The 25,759-nt window shown below is 35.8% G+C and overlaps 1 protein-coding gene across 4 annotated transcripts in view; it reads right to left on the bottom strand.

Annotated features, from left to right (window-relative positions):
- Window positions 1–5,519: 5,519 nt before the first annotated feature.
- Window positions 5,520–25,759, bottom strand: part of LOC143215399 (trehalase) — an 85,604-nt gene continuing 65,364 nt past the window's right edge. For all 4 annotated transcript variants that reach the window (XM_076437508.1, XM_076437510.1, XM_076437511.1 and 1 more), the window contains 3 exons: window positions 24,485–24,684; window positions 8,924–9,091; window positions 5,520–7,434 (listed from right to left, as the gene is read on the bottom strand). In XM_076437508.1, coding sequence (XP_076293623.1) covers window positions 8,927–9,091; window positions 24,485–24,684 — 365 coding nt within the window. In that variant the 3' untranslated portion in view covers window positions 5,520–7,434; window positions 8,924–8,926. The remainder of the gene's footprint in view (window positions 7,435–8,923; window positions 9,092–24,484; window positions 24,685–25,759) is intronic.

Genomic DNA, 25,759 nt, shown 5'->3' with positions numbered 1-25,759 from the left:
GAGGAGATTATCGCGGGAACGCAACGACACGACATGAGAAAAAATTGAAATCGATGGAAAACAAACAGTTCACTTAAACTCAGAATTAATTTTTAAAATAATGTATATCCCCACACACACACAAATAAATAATCAGAATTCCTATCCAGAGAATGAAACATAAAAACGATACTCACCACGTAACGCTCATCGTATTGGGTCGTACACTTGTATACTTCCTGCGTCTTGATAACAAATGACGCGGTTGACACGTTTACACTTGGAAACAACAAAACTCACATGTGTTCACTTTCACTCTCATTATACTAATGACACCGCAGCCGTACACTTGGGTCCGCGAAGGTCGCAGGTACGGCGCGGTAGTGGGGTGGCTACCCTCGCGAATATATATTTTTCATTGGTGGGGAGAGGGGCGAGGGACCCGAACAGAGCCCCACCGATCGGCGATTGCACCCGAATTGTGGGACCGGAGCGGAGGGAAGGCTTGGCGATTGGTCCATCGCCCCGTCGATTAAATATGACGGGGACCTTGCGCACGATCGAAAATGCGGGGTTCATACCTGCGTTGCACCATAACTCCCCTTCGAAACAATACATGACGTCACGTTCCGAGAACTGTCACTTTCACATGTAATTTTCAAGTCAATTTTAGTATGCATTCTTATTGGAATTTTCGAACGTTTGAGGGCTCATATTAGAGGTGGGGATCGCACTTTTATGATAGGAGCATTTGGGTTTAAAAGAAAGACGAGAGAATATGGAAAAATCAATGAAACTCGGCCACCAACTTGAACACAATTTACTCGATTCTGATAGAATTCTTCGAGAAAATTTTACGATGTTTCTAGCAAGAATTTTGACAAAGAGGACTTAAATTGAAGGTGGAGGATAACACTTTGTCATAGGGATACTTATATTAAAAACGTGGTAAAAAGGTAACACTTCTGCCGGCGCGGCGCGGCGGCACGAAAACTTTGAGAATTATTAACTGTACAACTACGAGAACGTGCAATAAAAAGTGTAGCGTTCATTGGACGCACCGACACTATCTCAAGATCAAATAATTATCATCACAATATGTCCCCTACGATGCCATACAACTTTCGTTTGGAATATTTTTGTATATCTCTAATTAGGGTTGCCAGATCTTCTATATTTGATATGAATCTTCTATATTTGAAATTGATCTCTCCTATATCATATTTGAATTTTCAAAAATCTGTGTTTGAATAAAAAAGTTTAAAATGTGCGGTGTACCTCTTTTACTTGAACTCCTATATTTTGAGCCTATCTCATATATACATAATTGCAGTTTTCGTTTCACTACTTCTTCTATGTATATTTGGATAAAACATTTCTGGCAACCCTGTCACTAATACTTACAGAAATAATCAAATGCGAACATTTCGAACGGACATACTGTATAATGTATGTATTAGGTCAGTGCAAAAGTTTGTGCCCAATTTCGTATTGAAATATGTTGAGACATTCAAAATAAATCTCCCAATCTGCAATATTGGCTAGACTGGCGGAGGTGGGCATACTCACGTGACAGCTCGGCCTCTCTTGGAGATGCGTATTGTGAATCCCCTTTACACTGTGAGTTCGTTCTGGGTAGTCTCCATGCGAGTGTGCATTACCATTTATTATACTGAAATTTAAGATACTGCTTATTATTATTCTATCACATAATTAATAAAGCTAAATTATCTCCAATTGCCTCTAACAACGAAAACTGTTTCAACAGTTTGAGATGACGTTACTACTGACATTTCTTGCGTCTTCGCTATTACGCTAAACAATTAATTAGCGCTCGGTCCTAATGGTTTTTGGTGTGTAATAGTACCACAGAACATTACGCTTAACAATTTACTGCTAATGGAATGTTTTCTAATTACAAAGTAGTTCAATCTGGCATGCTTTTGTTATATTTATACGAAAATGTTATTCTTCGTCATATATTTCATGCGAAATTTATCGTAAGTTATTATAAATGAGAATTCAAAAACATATTAAATTCGTTTAAATAAAATAAAATTTGAATAAGATAATATAATACAAGCAAGGAATATAACGCATTATGAAAATATTCACTGATCTGAATGAACTTGTTATAATATTTTCTATTGTTAATAATAATATTTCCTCGAGCGTTTTCATCTTCAAGCACAGGATTTAAAACTCAATAAACTTAGATCAAACATCGATAAGTAGCCGCTGAAGAAGTTCGGGTTATACAGTGAAATCGTAATTTATTGCGACGGCGCCGCTGGGACTCGAATGTCGTATCGGGAAAATTGATTTTTCAGCAGCATCCCATCGAGTGTTTTCTTTGAGCAATGCTTAGTATCGAATTTCACAGATTAATTAAAACGAAAACTGAATACCCAGTCATATAACGGAATGATACATTAATTTTTCTAGTGTCGAACAAATATAAATGAATTTAAAAACTGTAGTAATTTTTGCTAAAAGAAATACTACAATAGTAAACCTGAAGTCACTTCAGATCTTGAAGATTCTACTTTTACAATCCGTCGCTCATTTTTGCCAAAAATACTTCAGCATGATACAGTGTGTGGGAAACACTCTGAAGATCATGCTACGATTATTTATAACTTATTGTTATCTTTTTGTACAATTAAATAAATAACGAAGCTGAGGCGGATATATTTGCAAATGAAAACGTCACTTTAAATGACCTCAGAAACCGCCCCTTTCAAGGCAGTCCTCGCAGTCACGCGAGGCAAAATAAAACGAAAAAATATTTTAGGAAAAGATGAACGATGCTCTCGGAAAGGCTTCAAGCTTTAAGCTGAGTCCAGGTTTATATAATACAACGACTTTTTAACGAAATTGTCCCTCCAGAGGACTTTTGAAAAATTCGAAATTTAGCATTGAAATACCTTTCACATCCACTGTATTTTTATAATTTCTTGAAGTTAATATACTTCTCGTTTTAATCTTTATGAATGACAACCAGCTCTTAATGTTTTAAGCACAATACACTCTAAACCGATCATCTAACGAGTCTTTGAATTTGCAGCATAAAGGCATAGTTCCGCTGCAATTTGCCGGAGGTTGGGAAAAGAAAGTAAACAATAGAGGAGGCTATTAAAATTCCTCTTCTATGAAAAGCACGTATATCAGTTAGTAACGGCGACGAAGTTCCTTTGACACGGCTCAGATACTGACTTAACATCCCTTCTTCATAAAGTGACGTTGCCAATCTTCTTTATGCAAGCAACGTGCAAGGACCTCGACTTTGTTCATCCTCGTGTTTCGTATCTTCCATTCTCATTAAAAGATGTTGATCGATACCATTCTAGAACATGCATTAACACTTAATTAGTGACGAAGTTTCTCAAAGTTTTTTCAAACAGTTCGTCGATTTCAAGTAGCTTGAAAAATTCAAACGCTGACTTGACTCGAAATTCGAGTACTCGCACACTCCTAGTAAAAACGTATACATATATGCTTCTAGTCTAAATACATATAGCAATAATTAACCCTTAAATGGCGACTCTGAGCCGCCACTAAAGATTGCTGTACCATTATTTAAAATATTGTTTACATTATGAAATATATCGGTATCTAAACAATTACTAAACATTTAGGTAATGTATGAAGAAAAATTATAAAAATCATCGGGGTCGGAAGAAATGTTTAATTTTCGAGTTAAAATAGTTCCGAGTGCAAAGGGTTAAAGCATAACTACGTGCACTACTATATAAACTGAAATAACATTACTGATAAAGTTTTAAACACATGGGGCTTGTCAAATCTATGTAACGTGGTCAGCAGCATGTTCACGAAAGTTGTAAATAGTTTAAACAGATTCCAGAATTTAATCCTCTACAGTTCCGTGCAATTTTGAAATCACGTACTGATGTATTATTAATTTATTACTTTAAACTATATAAAGTTTATATGTATAGCGTAACGTACTGATATGTATATCAATTTTTGTCTAAACTGCGAATTCATTATAAATTATTATCCAATAAATGGTGTTTGCTGTTTTATAAGCTACACAAATGTTTTCACATTCATAACAAAAAGTAGCCCCATAGAGGATTAACATGTTAATTGTCGTATAGAGTGTACAAATTTTCTGTCAGACACCTGATACATAAAATTGATTACACAATACGAGACGTAGGAGAAAGCCCCCATTTCCTTGGTGATTTTCGGATTGTCGAAGTTGAGTGGACAACTGTTTTGAGTGTAGATACGCTTACAATTTCGGTACACCGTAAGAAAGTTCAATTTGAACGCCACTACACGGATACCGACTGCTCTATGCGTGCATTGAAACTTCTCTCTGTTCGGATGCGGTAGGAACTTCGGAAAACGGAGCTCTTCGGGGGTTGAAGTGGAAGAGAGGCCAGAATCGAAGTTTTCGGCGTCGTTCTGTTCCGCCACTCTAAACTCGTAAGTATCATTGTTGTTCAGAACTGGCGCAATTTTATTCGTGCGATAAATACTCTAAATAAATTCGTGCTGCTTCCGATAAGCATCTTGTTGCTCTTCAATGATTTCTGAAAAAATTTCTAGGCATTTTAATGGACATTCTTTTGGGCACGAAAACAGAAACTTTTTTAATCTGATAAAATACATTCTTCTTTATTGTAATACACACATGGTTTTTTTTAATTATCCTTTTTAAATTCACTTTAACAGTATAATAAAAATATACGTACAATATTTATATATATATATATATATATATATACATATATATATATATATCAATTTGTTTACAATAGTTTTTTCCCAAATCGTTTCCATTTTGAATCATTAGTTGGTTTCGATGATACTCGACAACAACGTTTCCTTGAGAACGCACGTGATGACGGATAAACAAAGAATGAGGTTGTTGCATTATTTTAATCGTATGGAATTAAACCCAGCATGGAATAAATTAATAATAAATTTACTTGTTGTGACTTAATAGCTAGATTAAGTGGACTTTGCTTTCCAATATAGGAGACCTAGTGACATAATAAAAGGTAATTTAAATTTAAACGGTTACATTAACGCACATTAAACAATTATTAGTAGACTGCAGATTTTTATGCAAAATAATAATTGGCTACATTAATTACAAGCTACAGAAGGTACATGGATATATTTACTTTTTAAATAGTTTTAGCGTTTCAAGATTCGTCTGTTCGTTTTTGTCATAAATGCATAAAATTCGCAGTCTAATCATTAGACTACATTCGAACAGGGTTTGGCGACCCTAATCTACTTAAGAGTTGAATGCATAGTACACGTAGGTGTCCTTACAAAGCTCACGTACTGTAGAAATTTCTATATATGTTTGTTTAAATATGTGTTAGATTAAAATATATGAATTGTGACGAAGCATACGACAGAAATTACGCAACAGCCTAATCGGAGGTTCGTCGCCAGCGTCATTCTTCCCACGAAATGACCGAAAACGTATGCTAGTCTCTCCCTTAGTCGCACTAACACACCGTTAAAAACTAGCATTAAAATTAGAATACTGACGAGTTACACGCAAAATTATACTTTGTGCTCGCTGTTCGTACACGAACGTGTACGACCGAACGACAGAACGTCGTTGAACATGATTCCGATACATACACGCATCTCGATCCGATTATTCCTCGACTATGCTAAAGAAGTACTCCAAATATTCTGCTAGAAGGGGGCTCGAAAAAAAGTGGATTATACATAGAATCGACGACTATGGACTGCTTACGCTACTATGGCAAACACAGACTGACAGCGATTCAATATTTCAACATATTAATACCTCCATAAATTACGATGTGTAAGAAAGTTCTGCTGGATCCGATCATATAACGAAATAACTGCTATAAACCTTGTACACTTTTCGGCATAGCATTTCACACCGAATGCGAAGCGCGTTTTTGTTAACCCGGCATCACCCGGTCTCACAGACCCCAGAGATTTTCGATTGATTGTAACATTGTAACAACGCGCGACAGTTGTTAAGTATTTTTAATAATAAAAATTTACTTTCGTGGATCTGCGTTTTTACTCTGATAAATTACAAGCCTCTTAAGCAATACCTAATCTTATATTTATGAAAAAGGTATTTATTTTTATATAATATAATACAATATATTATTTCGGTGGGTCTGTGAGACCCCACCTCACCACTTACGATACATTTTCCCACCTTACCAACGCCGGGTTAAAATGAAATTTTAAAAATAAATTTTATACAGTCACTTTTAGTAGAATTTGAGCCGTTTAATGCAAAAGTGACCCATGGATTTGTCTGTTTCGGTTTAACACCACATCTCAAGGATTGAATCGCCATTTAAAAAAAGGTAATTGTTATATAATTTTGTCGCGCATAAAACAAACGTAACATCCTTCGATATTATTGTGGTTTACGGAGCGTTTACTTAATTCCTCGTGATCCTATTAGAGTCGCCAGATCAGGAGAATTGACTCGAATTAATTCGAATTGAGGGGAGAAAGTTACCCTCTCTTTCTCTCTCTCTCTCTGCCAGTACTAGATTAGTCACGTGACATTCTGACACATGCACGAAAGAGATGAAAGGCCTCACGTTACAAGAGTGACGTAGAGTGGGAGACAAGTCTTAATCCGGCGGCTCAGGATTCAGGATCCAATGATTAGTTTGACTTGCACCATTTTTGCATTAAACGATTAAATGGATGATTTGAATATTTTGGTAGGAAATACAGTGGAACGTCGATTATCCGAACTAAAAGATACCTAAGAGTTAATTATACATTATACAGTAACTTAATTAAATTGCTAGCATTAATCTGTATTTTTACAATTAGCACTGTTGCTGGGACAAAGGAGAGTTCAGATAATCGAGGTTTTCCTGTAAATACAATTTACCCACTGGTTTCCATTCTGACGCAATTTCATAAGAAAAGTGTGAATGTGAATAGAACATCAGGATTGAATTTACTGTAAATTAATTGTTGCATTAATATTTTGGGAAATTAAACATGGACGACGTCGATATCCAATCAAAATGAAAACTTTTCATTTATTATTGTGTCAATTTAAAAAATGTCATCATGCTTTTTAATCATCTCAGAGCCTGGTAAGAATGCAGTAAGGAAATAGCTACCTAAAATGTCGTAATCGATACTTGACACAGCCAACGCGATTTTCGGAGACCCGTGAAGAATCTCGTACACGTTAATTGAAACCCTCTGCGTAATTGATGGAAGTAGAAATATTTGTTAATAATACGGACAAGAATTCCGATTCCCCGAAGGGATGATCACAATCTGTAGGCACACCAAGGCACAGTAACTTCCTTAAAATATAGATCGACTCGCATCGAATCGACGTGACACGACGGTGGGGTTTAATAAAATGCGCTGCCCTGTTTTTCCGTGTAGACTAGATTCGTTGGAAAATACGCGCTGCATTGTCGTCAATAAAACCTGGAACACAAAATAAAATCATTCAGTTCATTAAAATCTTACAGTGGAACACAATAAAAAGTTTCCATGGAAATATTCCGTTATCATCATTCCACGATTTCCAATGGCCAATAGACTGTGTGTAATGACATTGCTCAGTAATCACAACCGGAACATAGCGGATATGTGCGGAATGTATCTAGATCCAATAAGTGCTGCCAAACCACTATCAATTTACCGAATATTCTGTTTGCTCCCAGTCACGAGGAGGATGCAAGTCCTACACACCTGTGGAATCTCCGATTCCAATAAGCTGAGGTAGAACTCTAATCGAGTTTACTTCGAGTTGAAGTTAATTCCTTGCTATGCCATTTTATTTGCGGCTACACTTACTTCAAAGCTCAACGCTAAACCTGCCGAGCACTAAAAGCGACTAAGATGTCTTAGCTTTACAATAATTACAAGGCTCTATTTATTTAGATTTTGTGCAATTTTTATTACAATATGTGCCCGAGTAAAAAAATCTATCGAATTAATTTTCATGTAACCAACTTCACAGTTTCAATAATTGTGAAATGAAAAATACGAAACGAATCTTCAATCTGTGCAAATCTCTGTGACTAATTTCTTTTGCATTATGATCACAAGCCTTTATCGAATGTAATGATACCAGAAAGAGTACCGGCTATAACTCAATACAGGGTAACAAGAAATAACGAAGTTAAACATTTCTTATTATAATTCTGTCAAATCGACGAATTTTGAAAAACCAAATGATAACAACCATAACATAGACCTTTAGTATTTATATGTGCTCGGCCCCATAAAAATTTGGAGTCGTTGAAAAAATCTCTGTACCAGGAGTGGGACCGAATGACGCCAGAAGAGCTGCGGCCCATTGCCGAAAATTTCAAGACACGTTTGAGCTTCTGTATCGGCGCAAAGGGTGGCCATTTCGAAACTTCTTAAATATATGAATACTAAAGGTCCATGTTATGGTTTTTATTATTTGGTTTTTCAAACTTCGTCAATTTGACAGAATTATATAATAATAAGAAATGATTAACTCCGTTATTTCTTGTCACCCTGTAGTATAAAACAATCGTCAATGAAGTTTCGTAATCGCAAAAAAACTTACAGAATGATTGTGTTCAAATATTAATAATTATACTAATTTAGACGATAACGAAATGAGGTCTGTGTGAAAGTGCTCTGTACACCTACTTCAAACGCTTCTGCAATGTAAGAATTTACACGATTTCCTTAAAACACTTGAAAATCTCTTGACTTTCGATGAAGTAGAGTACTTCACGGGCGTACAAATGAAAAAGAAACAATACTGGAACCTTATTCTTCAGACCTTTAACTACGTCGGACATCAAAAATTGTATGACTTACGCCAAACGTGATTTTTCGGGACAAATACCCCACTGTGTGGCGTTAGGGGAATTCTCCCAACTCCTGTTTAGGGATTCTTATCGTAAGAGTGATCTATTTTATAATCTCGTACCTGCTACTGTCCATAGTCCGAAGCATCCAGTATAGACGTCGTCACGTTGTACCGTAACCGCGGGAAAGTATTAAGGAACTCGAAGATCACACCGTTCGTCCAACCGAAACCCGTCTGAACGTTGTACTCCCCGCCGCCGCCTCCTCGGCCAGGCGTAATTGCGTCGTACTGTAATTAAAAGAGTAATTAAAGTAAGTAATCACACGTTCTTGTTCCAAAGCGGCCGCCCCGTAGAAGTAATTAAGTCACGCGGCGACCGTCAGGATCGCCCAATATGTTAACTTTTACTGTGGACAGTACTGTGTACAGTGGTGGGGGGACGCCTTATGCACGCACCTAATTATATGTGACGCGCGACGTGAAGGGAAGACAAAGACGAAGTAAGTGAGACAGTGAGAACGAGAGAAACTGTTCATGTCCATCGACCGATATACTTTTGTTCCGATATAAGGAAATCGCTATCCCCTCTCCTTTTGAAGCCGTTCACTCGACATATTTTATTCTGCTCCGAGATCTCTCTCTTTCTCTACCCACTCGAGAGTGTTACGGATAAAGAACAGATTCCTTCGAACGGAATCTGAGATTCTTTTCTCACAGGAATCTCTTCAAGATCGTCTCTGGCAGGAAGCGTCCTAGATAACCTTTCGTATCATAGTTGAACCTTCTAACGAAGACCGAGCTCTGGCCCGATTTAATCGGAAGTGACAAAAACGAGAGTGTGGCTCTACGTGACCTCAGATTATGAACAGAGCATCCCATTCATTGTAGGGGTATATAAACCCTTACATTTTTACTCTCGTGGGCTAGCACTTCCGTAGTCACGAATCGTGTCACGTCGTGCTGCATCTCGTAGAGTCGACTTGTTAGTGAGATCGGGCTAATGCTCCCCTTCATATCAAAGTTAACCATATAGATTCCGCGAGTTTGGTATAAGATCTATTACGCATTTGCGAAGTTGCTCCGAGACCCCGCATAATTCCAAGATAAAAAAATAATAAAACCAGTCATTTGACCGGCAGTGGTCAACTTAGTGTTAACTAACACAATAAACTGTGCATTTAAAATGCAATGTAATCTCAGTTAGATTATATTCAGATTAGATTTCATTTTAATTATCGGTTCCTTTACATTAACTGAAATTTTGCAGACATTTTGCGTAAAACTTTTTCACAGTTCGGAATGAAAGAGAAACTCGTGAAAAAACATTTTCAGTTCGCCGGAATTTTTCACTATAACCAATAGCTTTGCTCGCCTTCTTCACAAGATCATTTTATTTGTTTTATTCGAGTGAATATTGACAGAGGTATGTCCATCGGAAATGTTGGTTTAGAAAAATGTACATTGCACAAAAGGAACTCGCTAGTTCTCGAAGTTGTAAAGTCGCAGTTTTGAAAATTAAGGTAACAATTTGCAAAACAATTTTACATATGAACAAAATTCTGGAATGTAACTTTCCTTGAAATGTTACTAACTTTTTCAAGTCAGCGCTAAATAATGGGACAGCTCGAAGAATTTGACTACGACGACTTGGTTTCGCGATCAACGGCGACGCGGCGGGAGCTTGAAGTTACTATAAGAACACCACTTAGAAATTCATTATCCAGCCGTCCATTATTTGCATCTCTTTGCATTAGTTCCCTTGTTTGAAAGCAAATGAATGTAATTAATTAACGAGAGATCGTGCTGGAGACGACGAGACTGAATTAAGATGTAAATTTACAGTTCAACAATGTACGGTACTTATGCATGCTCCATTGCTCCATCCATAAATCATACATCGTAAATCTCATTACATCGACATAATTCAGCACATTTGCCTAAAATGTAGATGGTTATGCTGGAACGCTTCTATGAAAGAATTGCATCCTAATTGCGTTATCATGAAAACCTGCACCCGTTATAATTAAAGAATGATACTTACATTTGTTCAAGAGTATGCAAAACAGTAGACATAGAATATATCCAATCTTTTTAACATCTTAAGATTGGAAAAATAAAAAGAGAGAATATAACGCAGAATTGTTAAAATGATTGCTAATAACTACACGGTGGATCTTTATGCATTCATGAAGAAATTAACAGAATGAAATATAAAACAGTGAAGAATATGAAAAATCGAAGAATATCGTTACGTTGTTCTCAACGTAAAAATAAGACTGTCAAGAGATGAAATTACTTTTTAACTACTGGTTCCTATAATCGATGCACAATAGTCTACTAATAGCAGTCTACTAATACTAAAAAATAACAGTCTACTAATAACCAATTGTGATTGATGCAAACGTAAATAAAATTCTCATAAAAACAGGTTAACGAATTATTAATATTGTAAACAGTCTGTCAATAAATAAGACAGTCTACTTCAATAAGGCCCTATGTCCACGATGCGTCGCGTCAGAGAGGCGTACGCGTAGCGTACGCGTAGCGTACGCGTAGCGTACGCGTAGCGTGCGGGCCGCGATTTGTTTCTGTCTACGATGCGTCGCGTCAGAGACGCGTACACGTACGCATGGCGTATGAGATGTGGACGCTTTGTTTCATTCACGAAACGTACAGCAAGTTTTCCATCATTTCGAGAATGTTGAGTGACGATGAGGACGCGCTCTATAATCGAAACAGAAGGAAATTCTAGGTGGACCCCTTATACAGGAAATATTGATTGCAGAACGTTTATAGCTGCAAAAGATTGATCAGAAGATGATGCTAAATGAGATATTTCGTTTCCACGATGTCGACGAAACGATACTATGGACGAGATATCTCGTCACCATGATACTGTACGTACAATACTATGGTCGAGATATTTCGACATGTCATCGTTGGTGGAAGGTGCTTTAAAGATGATAAATATAAAATATTCCATATTTTACACAATTAGAGTTTTTATTGTTTATTTTATATGGAATAAAGAGGGATAATTGTAATCGATGTAGAAGATCTAATATACAAAAATGCAACTCACAGAAAAAGATCTCATCCAACGAGATAATGTGTAGTTTGCAAAAAAAAATGGTCGACGGGAGGAAACCAAATCCGTCACACTATGCAATTCACCATGTTTTGGAGTATTCCACACAAAATAAACAATAAAAACTTTAATTGTGTCAAACAACATAACATTACAACATTAAACCCAGACCGTTTCTTTAATTATTTTTTAATGTTTACATATTGTTGTCCCGATGACATTCTGTAGAGTTTGATAGAGGAGTGGGGGATATACATATAAATGTGGGTGAATGGGGTGTAATGATTGATGGTGGAGTTGGTGAAAAGGGAAATGTATTTGTGGCTTGATGATGAGAGCGGCTTAAAATTTCATCGAGTAGCATCATGGTTTTCATTTTAAACTCCCGTGTCTCACTATTTGTCAATTTCTGGACATCAGGGAGCAAACTCAGCAGAAACATTTTCCGGTGGTCCTCAGTCGAAGTTTTTGTTTTATGTTCCAAATACTTCATGAACATCTTGTCCACCTCATTGGAACATTTTTTTTTTTTCGCCTTGTATCCTCTTGATGGACTTCTGCAACTGTCTCAATAAAACTATCATCCCGTTCTTCAGTTCCTGAGATTTCCTCAATTGGTGGAGGTAGAATGTTTCCACAATTTTCTACGTGCATTGTGGGCTTTACGAACGGGAGAACAAATTGCATAATATCATGCAAGTAATACTGCCTCCTTTGTTTTGCGGAAGAACCACTAGCTCCTGGTTTTAAACTTCTTACAAATCCGTTCCGAATATTTCTCCATTTTTCTTTACAATCGGCAACTACAGTTGACATAGATCAACAAAAATTATTTTTTAAATTTTCAATATAGACCACATAAAAAAGTTGTAAAATGCAACTTTTAGTATTTTTTATATAATTCCGATCAATTGATATTTTTGAAAAAAAATTTGTTCACATTCTGTAGTAAAAACTAATTGCTGTAGCTTCCCAAAAAAGTTCAAATCGTATAGTACAATATTAAAAAAGTTATCGTCTTTTTTAGAACGTCCGAATATTTTTCTGAGTCACTGTACATATTTAGCAACGGGATGTGCTTTTGTATAATAATATTTACCAGGCCACTTTATTTCGTTCGCCACTTCATTCCACGCCTTTTCCGTAATATCCTTCTTTGCATACTCCGATAATGTATGGTTATACAAACAAGGATACCTTTCTATCAATTGTACAAACGATGTAATTTCACACATGTTTGCTTTTGTACAAATAGTAGCAAAATTCAACAAGAAACAAACAATAAACAAATAACAATTAACAATAATTAAATATTAACTGAACCAATAAAAACAATGAATAATATGTTGAACAATAATGAAAAATAATTGTATCTATGCAACGCGTAGGTGAAAAAACATCTATAGGTTAATGTAAAACAATGAAAACCCGCTCGTGAAGCGATATCTCGATATTGGTAGCAATCTTCATTCATCATGACGCCTGCCGTACGACAGTGTCGTACGCTAGGCGTACATCGCCGTATATCTACATTCTACATACATATGTATACAGTGAGCCACGAAAGTATTCGAACGCCACTTGAAACACAATAACGTTTTTATAATTGTACCAAACAACCTGATTTTTTATAATCAATTCGAAGCATTGGTTTATGAAATGATATGAAAAAAAGATTTTCCAAAAATTATAATTTACAAGGTTACATGCAAAAATAAAAAAGGCATTTTTAAGACTTTTTTATTTAATATATTTTCAATTTTTATAATTACATTCGACGGACAAGAAGAAGAACAAGAAAATTCTGGGTGCACCCTTACATTCGCAATAATATTAACTGCCGAATATTTGTGGCTACAAGAGAGTTAGCAGAAGACGATGTTAAATTTCAAGCATTTTACAGAATGCGCAAGACTACGTACAAGAATCTTATCGTTTCAGGTGCGTATTCTTCAATTAATACAGACATTCCACTGCCATGGCACAGCAACCTGTGGTTTTAAAAAATAATTCGCTAAGTAGTCGCGTAAAATTAGCGCAGAAGGTCGCCCAGAAATGTTAATATTTTCCCGTAAATTGGGAATATTTCTACGCGTTGCAGAAGAAACTGTTGGATTATTTGAATTAATTCCGTATGGGAGTCCATCATTTCTTCGAATGTAATTGTGAAGTACACAAGCACATTTTATTATAGAAACTATAGTTTCATATTTACGGCATCGAATAGGAGTCAAAAATACTTGAAATTTTTGCGTTAACATGCCAAATGTGCATTCTATGTTCTTTCTGCCTCGGCTTAACCTGTAATTAAAAATCCTTTTTTTGTTATTGAGGCCTCTCTGGGCATACGGTCTCATTAAATTTTTTCGCAAAGGAAAAGCGTTATCGGCAACGAAATAATATGGAAATGGGTTGTTTTCTTCATCATGTGGTAATCGCGACGACATAGGAATATTGATGCCATCTCTTTCCAACCAACGACCTAATGCCGATGTGCGGAATATACCTCCATCGCTATTTCTCCCTGCGAAACCACATTCGATGGATATAAAGCAGCCATCTGCATCACTGCAACCCAATAAAATTACGGAATGATATCCTTTGTAATTAAAGTTTGTGGATCCCGAATTTGGAAATTTCTGAATTCTAATATGCTTTCCATCAATAGCTCCCAAACAATTTGGTAAATTCCACAATTCCGAATATTTTTCTGCAATTCCTTTCCACTTTTCCATACTAGGAATGGGCATATATAAATCTTTTAGGGCAGTCCAGATTGCTTCTGTAGTTTCCGCTACAACTCTCGCTATAGTAGATACTCCTCTTGCAAAGTAGAGTCCCAGTGATACGAAAGTACAACCTGTTGCCAGGTATCTGCAAACGAAATATCTTTGACCTTGTCTTTGTATAGTATAGTATAGTATATAATTTACACTTATCCTGAAACCTGAATTCGAAACTCAGTCCTTTACTTATATTGATAATATTAATAATTTATTATAAACAATTTAATTTTATTTGCCTACCTTAACGTTATCAAAATCCTTTCTTCAGGACTCACACATTCTCGCATATTTGTATTTTGTCTTGCTATGCTTGGCCCCACTATTCGTACAAGATTCTTGTACGTAGCCTTGCGCATTCTGTACAATGCTTGAAATTTAGCATCGTCTTCTGCTAATTCTCTTGCAGCCACAAATATTCTGCAGTTAATATTATTGCGAATGTAAGGGTGCACCCAGAATTTTCTTGTTCTTCTTCTTCTCCGTCGAATATAATTATAAAAAATCACATTCTCCTCGTCACTCGACATCTTTGTTCGCTTTTCGTAAATCACGTGAAGTTTGCTCTACGCTTCGTGTATAGACGATTGCGGCATCGTACGCTAATCATAATGACGACTGAATGTAGCGACGATTACGCGACGATGACGCTTCGTGGACACGCGTCAATTATTTTACATTGGTTGCAGCACTGAAACGTACAGCAATCGATATTTTGTCGCGTACGCGTCTCTGACGCGACGCATCGTGGACATAGGGCCTTAAATTTAATATCTTTGTCGGTGGTATGTAATATTAATATGTAAAACGATTGTTAATTTGTTTTTTGAAGCAACATTTCTAATGATAATAATTTTCCCCGCCGATATTTTCTTCTCGAACTTTCAACATTACATTTAATGAGGAGCATCTGTTTTCGTGTCAACAGACCGCAGATCGTTATGCAAAATTAAAATTATTTGCATTCATTATAAAATACCATAAAATATCAAATAATATATCAAATATTCCTTCATAATTTTTAACGAAATGAAAATAATATAATACAATATTTTTAAATTCTTGTACAGTTTTACATTTCATCTACGAATTGCGGTTTAGATGCGTTTACGAGAAAAATGTATAAGTGAAGGAACATTAAAAGAACTTAATAATGTATTATTTCTAACTGATCGAAATCATCGTCGAAGAAAAGTAGTTTGTATTTGGCTTCCACGTCTTTCAATCGGTGCAGAAAGTGTTTACTTTACATAAAGATCCGCAATCTAGTTAGGAGGTTAAATTGTTTGCAAAAGGCTAAGTGATCAGATAAAGCCTCTGAAATATAAATGCCATGATGAATCCGACCAGCGTCGTTCAATACTTAATTTGCAAACGTCGCGTCGGTAGAATACAGATTTTATCGCGAGGAAAATAAAATCGCCAGTAACCCCTATTAACCACTAATAAATTTTGCATGTATTTCTTTGTGACAGACAGGGTCACAACGTACCCTGCCACTGCTGTTGAATGGTTAATTTTCAAACTCGGTAAAATAAAGATTTTAATCAAGTCTGCAACTTTACATACCATAAGCAAAATAGAATTGAACAAAGTCTTAGTAAGCTTTGAAAATTTTCTACGAATGAAATAAAATAATAATTTTAGATGAACAAGTTACATTAAAAGTAAGTGCCCATTGTTAGTGCAATAGAGAACCTAATCTCTTCATAAATATTGTTTAATTGTGTGCCAGCTTTCGAACAGGGGTGTATTTGCTGCTTAAACTTGCAAAATAACAATTTTCTGTATCAATTAATAGAAATAGAAGATATATAAAAATTGGATTTCTTCTCTTAATAAAATAATTAAATTTTTCTGATGTTCTTATTATTTAGTACTTCATTTGCTCGTGTTTATCATAGATGCATAAAATCCCTAATTTATAGTGATAAACTAATTCGTAACAATTTTCACTATTTTGATAACAATATTATTTTCTCGATATCGCCGGATATTGAAGTTCTGAGCGATTTATAAAACTCGTCGGCAGGGAGAAAATAATCTACCTTCTTCGGGGCATTTCCCTAAAACCGTCGCGATAATTGATAATTCATAAAACCCTCCGGGCTAGTGAAGTTATCAGTCGTTGGCTGGAGCAATCCTCAATTTTGTTCCTGCCAGCTCGATATTTTCCGGCAGCGCGAATATTTCACCGAAATGGTATCGATAAAACGATTTTTAATTTCCTATTGGCCTCGGTGGCGGCTTAAATCTCACGTGATAACCACCATCTTTCATAGAGGCGAGTATCGATTGGCATAAATCCTCGACACGTGAAATACTTCACGCGCTCCTTTCCCGTAGAGAACAACAAAGACCCCAGCACCGCGACATGCTTCACCTGTTTAATTGCGGCAATGACGGTCTTAAATTATCATTGATTAAGCGTCAGCGCATTCAATGGCGTTTGCGACAGTTCAGGGACCGTGTCTTGATTCCTGCTGCGACTTTTGGCTCTTGGTCGAACAATGCGGACAGCATTGAATTATTGCATCGTCTCGTCGAATCGATATCTACTATCTACTCTTTTCGGAACGCAGAGAAAAACTTGCTGTTCGGTCTGATTTTTCTTCCTCGCAAATTCTGTTGCCAACCTCGACAAGATAGTACCTCGCGATTTAAATCGTTCATCAATCTTTGTGCTATCTTCACCAATATATTTGTCTGCAATGGTGCCAACATTTGTAACTTTAAAATGACCCAAATATTCGTAACGTAACATTTTTAAAAACCTGGCGAACTGGAATTACTGTGCATTAAAATAATATTTAAGCGACTTTGATGAATTTATACCAAATGATTTAAGTTCATGTTTCATAATTAAATTTAACTAAGCAGAAAACAAAATTGTGAGCAAAGTAATACAAGATATTTAATTTTTAATAGATGCATTAGTTCGTGCACATTTTTAATTATCATTCCTCTTTCATTTCACACGAGAATATTATATGAAAAATTTATTTAAGTCATACAAAATAACAATGTTATGCATCGAGGAACAAGAACCAAATAGGAACTTCTTTCTTTGTTGTGAATGAACCAAAACTAATAATCTAGAATTGTTTTAATCTTTCTTGTATTTAAACTTGCGTCTACTCATTTTGGTTATACATATATGCAAAAATTTTGTTAGAAATTTGTCTTCAATTAAAGTAGATGAGGGACGCTCGTGCTAATTAGATTGAATTTTAAAGTCTCCGTGTGTCTGTGCGTATTTTCAAAGGGGTCAACTGTTTTTACCGTATTTTTATTTGTTTCTTGAAGCATGTATGTATGTATGTATGTATGAAGCCTGATGTATTTGATGGTGAAACGGAAGCCAGGGTGAAACGGCGAAATACGCATTTGAATTTTAAATTCCTCATGTACCTGTGTGTGGGAATCTATTTAGTTCGACGTCTGGAGCTCTGAATTAGAACCGCAAGAGGAACATTCTTAATGCAACTTCCAGCTGAAAATTATCCAACATTTTATTGAGTTCAGCGGGAAGTAACGCTTCTGGGTTCCGGCGTTAAGGTAAACGGTTTCAAATAACTCACACGTCACCGGTCGCAATAAATTCATTTTATCTGGTTGGAGTTCTATGTTTATAAAACACTCCTGGCTCCTGGATGTACTTAGAAATCAGTATACAGGGTGTCCCGTTAAAAATAAACCACATAAATATTTTTTCTGATATGGTCATATAAATGATATTTTATATGCAGTGTGAAGTGTGACTATATGTCAATTTCATTTCATATATTTTACAGAGAACGATGGTAGAAATGCTGGTAGCGAACGCGTTAAGGGATGAAATCTATTTTTATTTTGTTCCTGCTTCCCATAATCAATGCAGAATATTTTTATTATTCATAAAGATCCGCAGTTTAGTGATCACGAATAAATTATTTCTATGAGCCGATTGTAAAATGAAAGGGCATTGACCCCTTCTCCTCGATAATTCCATAGGGAGGATACATACAAATTTCCTTGTGTCCTTGTGTCCCTGATTAATTTGTGAATCCTTAAAACATTTTCACCTCCCTAGGGCCCCAAATGAGAACCAAGGTAAGCATGTTTCTGTCGCTTCATACGAGACTGTCGCGCGCCTCCATGACGTGCGCAACGTACACATCTGTTGATCGGGTTGCCTCATTTTAGGTGACTTTTTAATTGTTAACCCTTAGCACTCGAGCGGCGACTCTGAGACGCCATTAAAAATTGCTGTGCACCATTATTCAAAATATTGCTTACATTACTAAATATGTTAGCATCTAATCAATTACTAAACACTCAAGTACTATGCGAGTTATTATATCAATTACATGTTCATACAAAGAAAAGAATTAATACAGAATGGAACTAGTCTAGGTCGAAAGAAATGTTTAATTTTCCAGTTAAAGTAGATCCAGTTAATAACTAAAAAAAGGAAGCTGAAATCGTAATTGTTTTATTCTTTATTTCCGTCTTATAACGTCATGGACAACCACCCCTTGAATTATCTCCCATCTGTACTGTAGTCGAACACCCTGTATATTTGTATACATATAAAAGTTTGAAATTTGGTATTGATGATCTAGGGACTAGTCAAGATATACTTGGATAGGTAAAATTATTCTATGACAGCAATACTGTTTGTAGCGCGTATCCGTACATCGATATACGGCTTGAATTGCATACGAGAAGCTTATCGAGACACCCTATATGTTATGCAGCTTTAGCACTGTTACATATTTCATCAAGACAACGTTGGATCACAGATTGCATTAAACACGCAAAGCGAACTTAAAGACTTCACTATGGAAATTCTTGGCGTTGTCGAGCATGACGCAGTCAACCGTTCTGTTCACTGATTAAAAATTCATTTAACTGGAAAAGTGATGTAAAAACATTGGACAGTTGGATTACATTCCGAACTGGTGATTGGTTCCCTTTCTATCCCTGCCAAAGAAATGATCCTTTCCCGAGCTTTGGTAGAGAATTGCAGGAGAAATAGGATTCAGAACTTTACGAGCTTTCAAGAGAATCGTACGAACCTGGTACATTGGCATATTAATTAGTGGAACGTTACAAAGCGTCTTGTTAGAAAGTATTAATTCGGATTCGAACTTGAATTGTGAACGGGAGTTGCGAAGTTAAACTGTGAAGTGGATTGTGAACTTTCTTCTGAACTTTCTTTCGATCTTTCTTATGAACTTTTCTTACGAACCGTCTTATGAACTTTCTTACGAACCGTCTCATGAACTTTATTATGAACTTTGATACAAATCATCATTATGAACTTTGATACGAAATATCATAGCAAACTTTAGTACGGACTTTGTTACGAAACATTGTTACGAACTTCATTACGAACCATATTATGAACTTTAATTATGAATTTTTATCATGAACGTTTATCGAGAAGTTTTACAATAAACTTCTCTTCAGAACTATCTTGCACATTATCTTTGAACCTTTACTCCGAACTTTGAACTTCGTACTTTTGAACCTTGGGCGTTCCAAGAGTTCACAATACGTGGGCGCTTCGTTTACGACTGTGAAATACACAAATGTTTGTGCGAACCAGAGCGTTTGATTTCTCCTGAACCAGCAGCAATTCTGTACTCGAGAACGCTCTAAACAGTAAGATTAATTCAATACATCACAATCTAATAAATGCGGAAGGTGAAAGACCAAACACTCGTAATTTTTGACAGTATATAACGATTACAATGATGCTTACAGTAGTCAATAAGTTGTATTTAGAGAAACTGATGTTTGTTTAAAGCTACTGCTACGAATCGGACATATCATGAAGAAATGCTGTGTACTTAATCTCCGAGACGTGTGCCATAATTTCGACGAAGAGTGTATGTATTTTCTCTTAGAGAATGATCCTCTGGCGGCGCGATCGGTGCGTCGCACTTGCAAAAATACCGTGGGCGATGAGGCTCGAAGAGTATAATAACTTTCAATTTCGCGGGACGAAGAATATGGAAATCCGCGGAGGGGTGGCACCCTTGAAAAACAAACTGCATCCTGAAATACACCATCGGCGGCTGTGTCCTCGCCGAGGCGGAAGAAAAGGGTTGCGAGCCGAAGAAGACGGGGAAAAAAGGAAAACAGGGAATCCGTGCTGACATTTTTCCCCCGTAAGCTACTCGCGCGGCAGCGAGGGAGCTTCATAAATTCTCTTTTTCGTCACCGCTGTGCCGTAGCCCGAGATGAAGTATAAAACACCCAGCAACGTTCAAGTGTCTGCGCATCGTCGTGACCGTAAAAACGCGCCGTATAAGAAACGTAAACGAAGCCGGATCGAAAGATTTCGACTGCGCTGAAAATTCATAGACGGCTGAAAAATGGCGAACACTGATTCTTTCCGTCTCGAACGGATTCGGTTCCCTTCTGTTCATGGGGGAATATTTTTACGGAGATTTTACGGATCCATCTCGCCGCCCTCTTTGCCCCCAGGCGAACATATGTCAGTCACTATACCTACGTAAGCCCTGTTCACTTTCCGAAATAGAACTGGGAAAATCACTCATTTGTTCCAGCTAATGCCAATGTCAAGGGATGAGAGTCATTATACGTGCACCAAAATCCTGATTTTTTCATTTTACATGTAAGGGATATTTAATCCTTTGTGCTCCAAAGGTGCTTGAAGTTCATTGCAACGCAGTGTCGCCAGATCAAGACTTGTGTCCCCACTCTACCATCGTTTGTAGATCTTTGGAAACCAGGATCTTGTACAATAGCATGACAGAAATTAACAGTGCTCGTAAGAGATGTTCCTTATGTTTGTTTTTCTAATTGTAAAACGACATAACAGGACACTACAATATTTTTAATTAAACTCTTAGACTATTTATGTCATTCTGAAGCACTGTTGTACGGAGTCCTGATGATTGTAGAAAACAACTCACATATATGCCTTCGAAAAGTTTCATATAAAGTTCACTTGAAATAAAAAAAGTAATCAAAAATAAGAATGTGATCATTCACGACTTACAAAATTGTTGTGTACATAAAAGCTACTTCTTCTATGTTAAATTACAGTATAAACAATTATTTCGCAGTTCTTTAGTAAATAATTGTGTGGAAATGTAAATAATGAGATTATAAAAGGACTGTTTAAGCAATATCTTCGAAGAAAATTGATTAGCAATTTGATAGTGATCTATACTACTGTGTTACTTTCAAATCCTCCTAATCTATATGTATAAATAAAAATCAAATGCTGTTCGTTGGTAAGCGCATCATTTGAGAACGGCTGGACCGATTTGGCTAATTCTTTCTTTAAAATGTTCGTATTAGTCCGAACCAGGTTATAGGATAAGAAAAATTGGGAAAGTATCACGGAAAAATGAAAAATTCGGGAAAACTAAAAGTGCTTTTAGAATCATATTTCAATACAACAAAAAAACGCGAACGTCGTAGCTTTTAATCAATATTTCAATAGAACGTCGCAGCTTTTAATCAATATTTCAATAGAAATTTACATTATCGACGTCTGTTTGCATTATCGACATTATAAACATTCGCCAGTTAGTTAATTTCGATTACAATTTATTTCGTTACGTACGAAAATGCGAAGCTCGCGAAGCGAGCGAGCAACAACTCCCCTCTAGTAGTTAATAAAATTAGAACTAAAAAGTTATTTCGTTAATGTTTGTTAAAACAGCGATTTAAATTATATTTAATGATTATTTCATTTGTGTATTCAAGTTGTGGTGTTTATGAATTAGAATAAATAGCTTAACATTGAGCTATACTACTTGACGTTCATAATATTCTGTTCCTATATTATTATACCATTATTAACTCGTCACAAAATGACTCGTTTGTAATACTACGATTACGAAGGATAATAATACAGTACATACACGGTCTCGAGCATAATCATATTCGCCATAAATCAAAATTGACCATGAGTCCAACACTGATTCATGCATCTTGTCATTCTATCATTAATCGACCGCAAATTACTTGTTTTTAATGCAACAATTATGGATGATAATGATAGAGTACACAGAATTAGTAAGTCTGTATTAACATTTCTTCTGCATAAGTCAGGAATATCGCCTCATACATTTAGTACTATTAACTCGCTGTAAAATTACTCATGAATTCAAGGATCAGTTTAGTATTGACTCGTACTACTTTACTCCCGTGAGAGACCCATCTTTTATGATCGCTTCTACACATGCCATCAATAAAACGAATTCTGAAGGATACTTAAGACAGTTCGACCAAGAGATCTTCGATTTCGAACATAATTTCGGCCATAAAAGTGCCTTCGCATTTTTACAACGCGGATAACGTCACCCCTATGGTTTATAACAGAAAAGGATCATTAGGTTCCTCGGAGCGATATATGAAAATTTTATTTCTGTTAGAAAGAGTATCAGATCAACATCTTCGCTGCTTTTATAACGCTCTTACGATATGTACTGTAGACGAGACTATCTTCCACGGCAAAAATGAGGTACGGCGTTTCCACGTAAATATTTTACAAATTTAGCGTTTTCATCCAATTGTTCCGTTCTTAATATTCATATAATAAATAATCTATTGGGTTGGTAAGAAAGTAATTTCGGTATTTTAAGGTGAAATAAAACCGAATTTCTTTATTCAAGCGATGAACTTCAATCACTAAAATATTTTTTTATGTATTCTCTTTGGCAAAAGATCAGTGAACAAAAGGGAAAATATCTTACTCATTAAAATTCATTGCTTGAATAAAAAAATTGGGCTCTATTTCACCTTAAAATACCGAGGTTACTTTCTTGTCAACCCAATAATTGAAATAAAACAAGTTGCCCGGGCCTGTTATAGGATTTCGTAATCAATTTTCCAATAGCAGTAATAAATTCAATAATTCTTTCGTAACCATTATTAAAGTGTTAAATTTCAAAATATTTGTCATAACTAGACTGCGGATCTTCATGCAATGTAAAAATTGTCTGCATCGATTGCAAGAAATAGAAACTGAATTGAATGTTATTTCTTCGCTTAATGATTTTAATAGAGCAGAATCGTGTATTGACATCTACAATTTTTTAAATTTTCCAACAATTTTGAATTTCATGTACTCAATTTTGCTATAAATGCATAAAGATCCGCAGTCTAGTCATAACCTAGGAATATACATTTCTACGACGAACAGATAACCGGAAGAAACCTGACGAATTAGTGAAAGATTCTAGTTGAGCATAATTGCCGATAGCCTTCAATGCATCTTTCCTTCCAATCGATACACGATCTTGAAGAAACGGTTTCGAAAGCATTCATGGTTGCTTCGATTGGATAGCATACGAAATCTGTTTACTGAAGGCATTTGTCCCTTGACAATACTAAGAGTAGTACGTTCGGAAGTATTTCGAGAAATCTCTTTAAAAATTGATAGCTTGCTCCAGCATTCCAGTATTTACCGAACGAAATATCGATTTTCTGTTATCTTCAAGACTGATTAACAGATAGAGTCCTTCTCCTTCGTTCTTCTTTCGTTTAACAAATCTTGAGATCCACGAAATTTCTTGAATTTTCAATTTCTTTTACAACCAGCCTCTCCGGCTTTAATAAAATTTTATAGGTTTGTCGAATGGCAAAAAATAAGAGACATATACTTTTTTTATCGATGGATATTCGAGTTTTACGGGTGAAACCACCCTCTGAAATTGGTAATCTATCTTGGAAACTACTCCGGATAAAAATATGGTTTTCTAACGCGTAATAATGATACGACGAAGGTAATTTTTTCGAAGGGTGAGGAATATAAAAAATATGGAAATTCGTGCGGCTTACCTTTTCAAACATGCTCCCAGTGGCGGCGAAACCAATGTAATTAGAGCTGATCCATCTGTCTGCCAACATTTGGGCGAAAGACGTCGCTTTTGGAACACCAGTCTTGTACAGACCTATTATAATAAATGATTGCAATGGCGGCCATGCGTTCGGATAGTCCCATTGTTCGCCCGTGTAATTTAAGGACGAGGGTGTGCCACCTGCGACAAAAATGACGACCGAACATTGAAAATAATCTTGAAAGCGACAAAACAAAACAAATATAGATAACAGATAACTAATATATCATTAATGTCTCTCGCCAATTCGTAAAACACAAGAAATCGTTTACCTCATTAAAGGCGACTAATGTGACCTCTCTTCAACGTCACCAGAAATATTATTATTATTAACTCCTTAAAATAAAGAGCAGAGAGAATTGATGAAATAGTATGTATTTATTTTTAAAAACTCTTTGAATTTTTATCATTCAATGATACGAATTATTGAGGACATTCGATGAACATGAACGGCTCATTTTTGATTTTGTGAAATTATTCAGAAAAACCTGCATTCTTTTATTTTTTTTGTTTTGGACATTTGTAGTTTAACGTTTTCACAGCTTCCCACTCGCATAAAGCAATTTAATGTTGAACGGATTGCGTTCACATGTACCATAAAATACTTGCTAACACAATCCCATTTACTGCTATGTGTAACGCATTAAACTTTCTGCAGACATAAATCTGGAAACAAAACGTAACTATACGACATTAATCTCAGTTATTAGGGTAAGCCAAAATTTTCCTAATAAGTCGCTAATACAGTTTACATCACTGTAACTTTATTGTCATAGAGCTTGATGAAACTGGCATGAAATGGTGTGAATTATATATAGTGACAGGTATTATTACAGGGTCTCGTAATTCCATTGTGACAAAGTTTGTCGCGCACCGTACCGCGAGATAATATGGACTATTAAACAGTTGTAATTAACCTGATTCTATCATATTAAAATATTTACATGGCTTATGTCACTTTATTATAGTAGAACTTGGTGAAAATAGTATAAAAGTGAGCACAGTGACGAGTCTTATGATTAAACTGCTGATTAGAATGAAAAGAACTTCAGACATTCATTTATTTTTCCAATAATTTTAATCAGCTGAAAGGAATACGGTAAAATGATTAGTTTCTTTAAATCTTTTCTGTTTCGTCTATACATATTGTAGTTATCCTAATTTACTAAATAGTTCACTAATTTTTTTTTACTGAACCCAATAATTCCTTTGGAAT

The sequence above is a fragment of the Lasioglossum baleicum genome, chromosome 13 (genome assembly GCF_051020765.1).
Source record: "Lasioglossum baleicum chromosome 13, iyLasBale1, whole genome shotgun sequence".
NCBI classification, from domain to species: domain Eukaryota; kingdom Metazoa; phylum Arthropoda; class Insecta; order Hymenoptera; family Halictidae; genus Lasioglossum; species Lasioglossum baleicum.
This window is presented reverse-complemented; position numbering and strand designations above follow the sequence as displayed.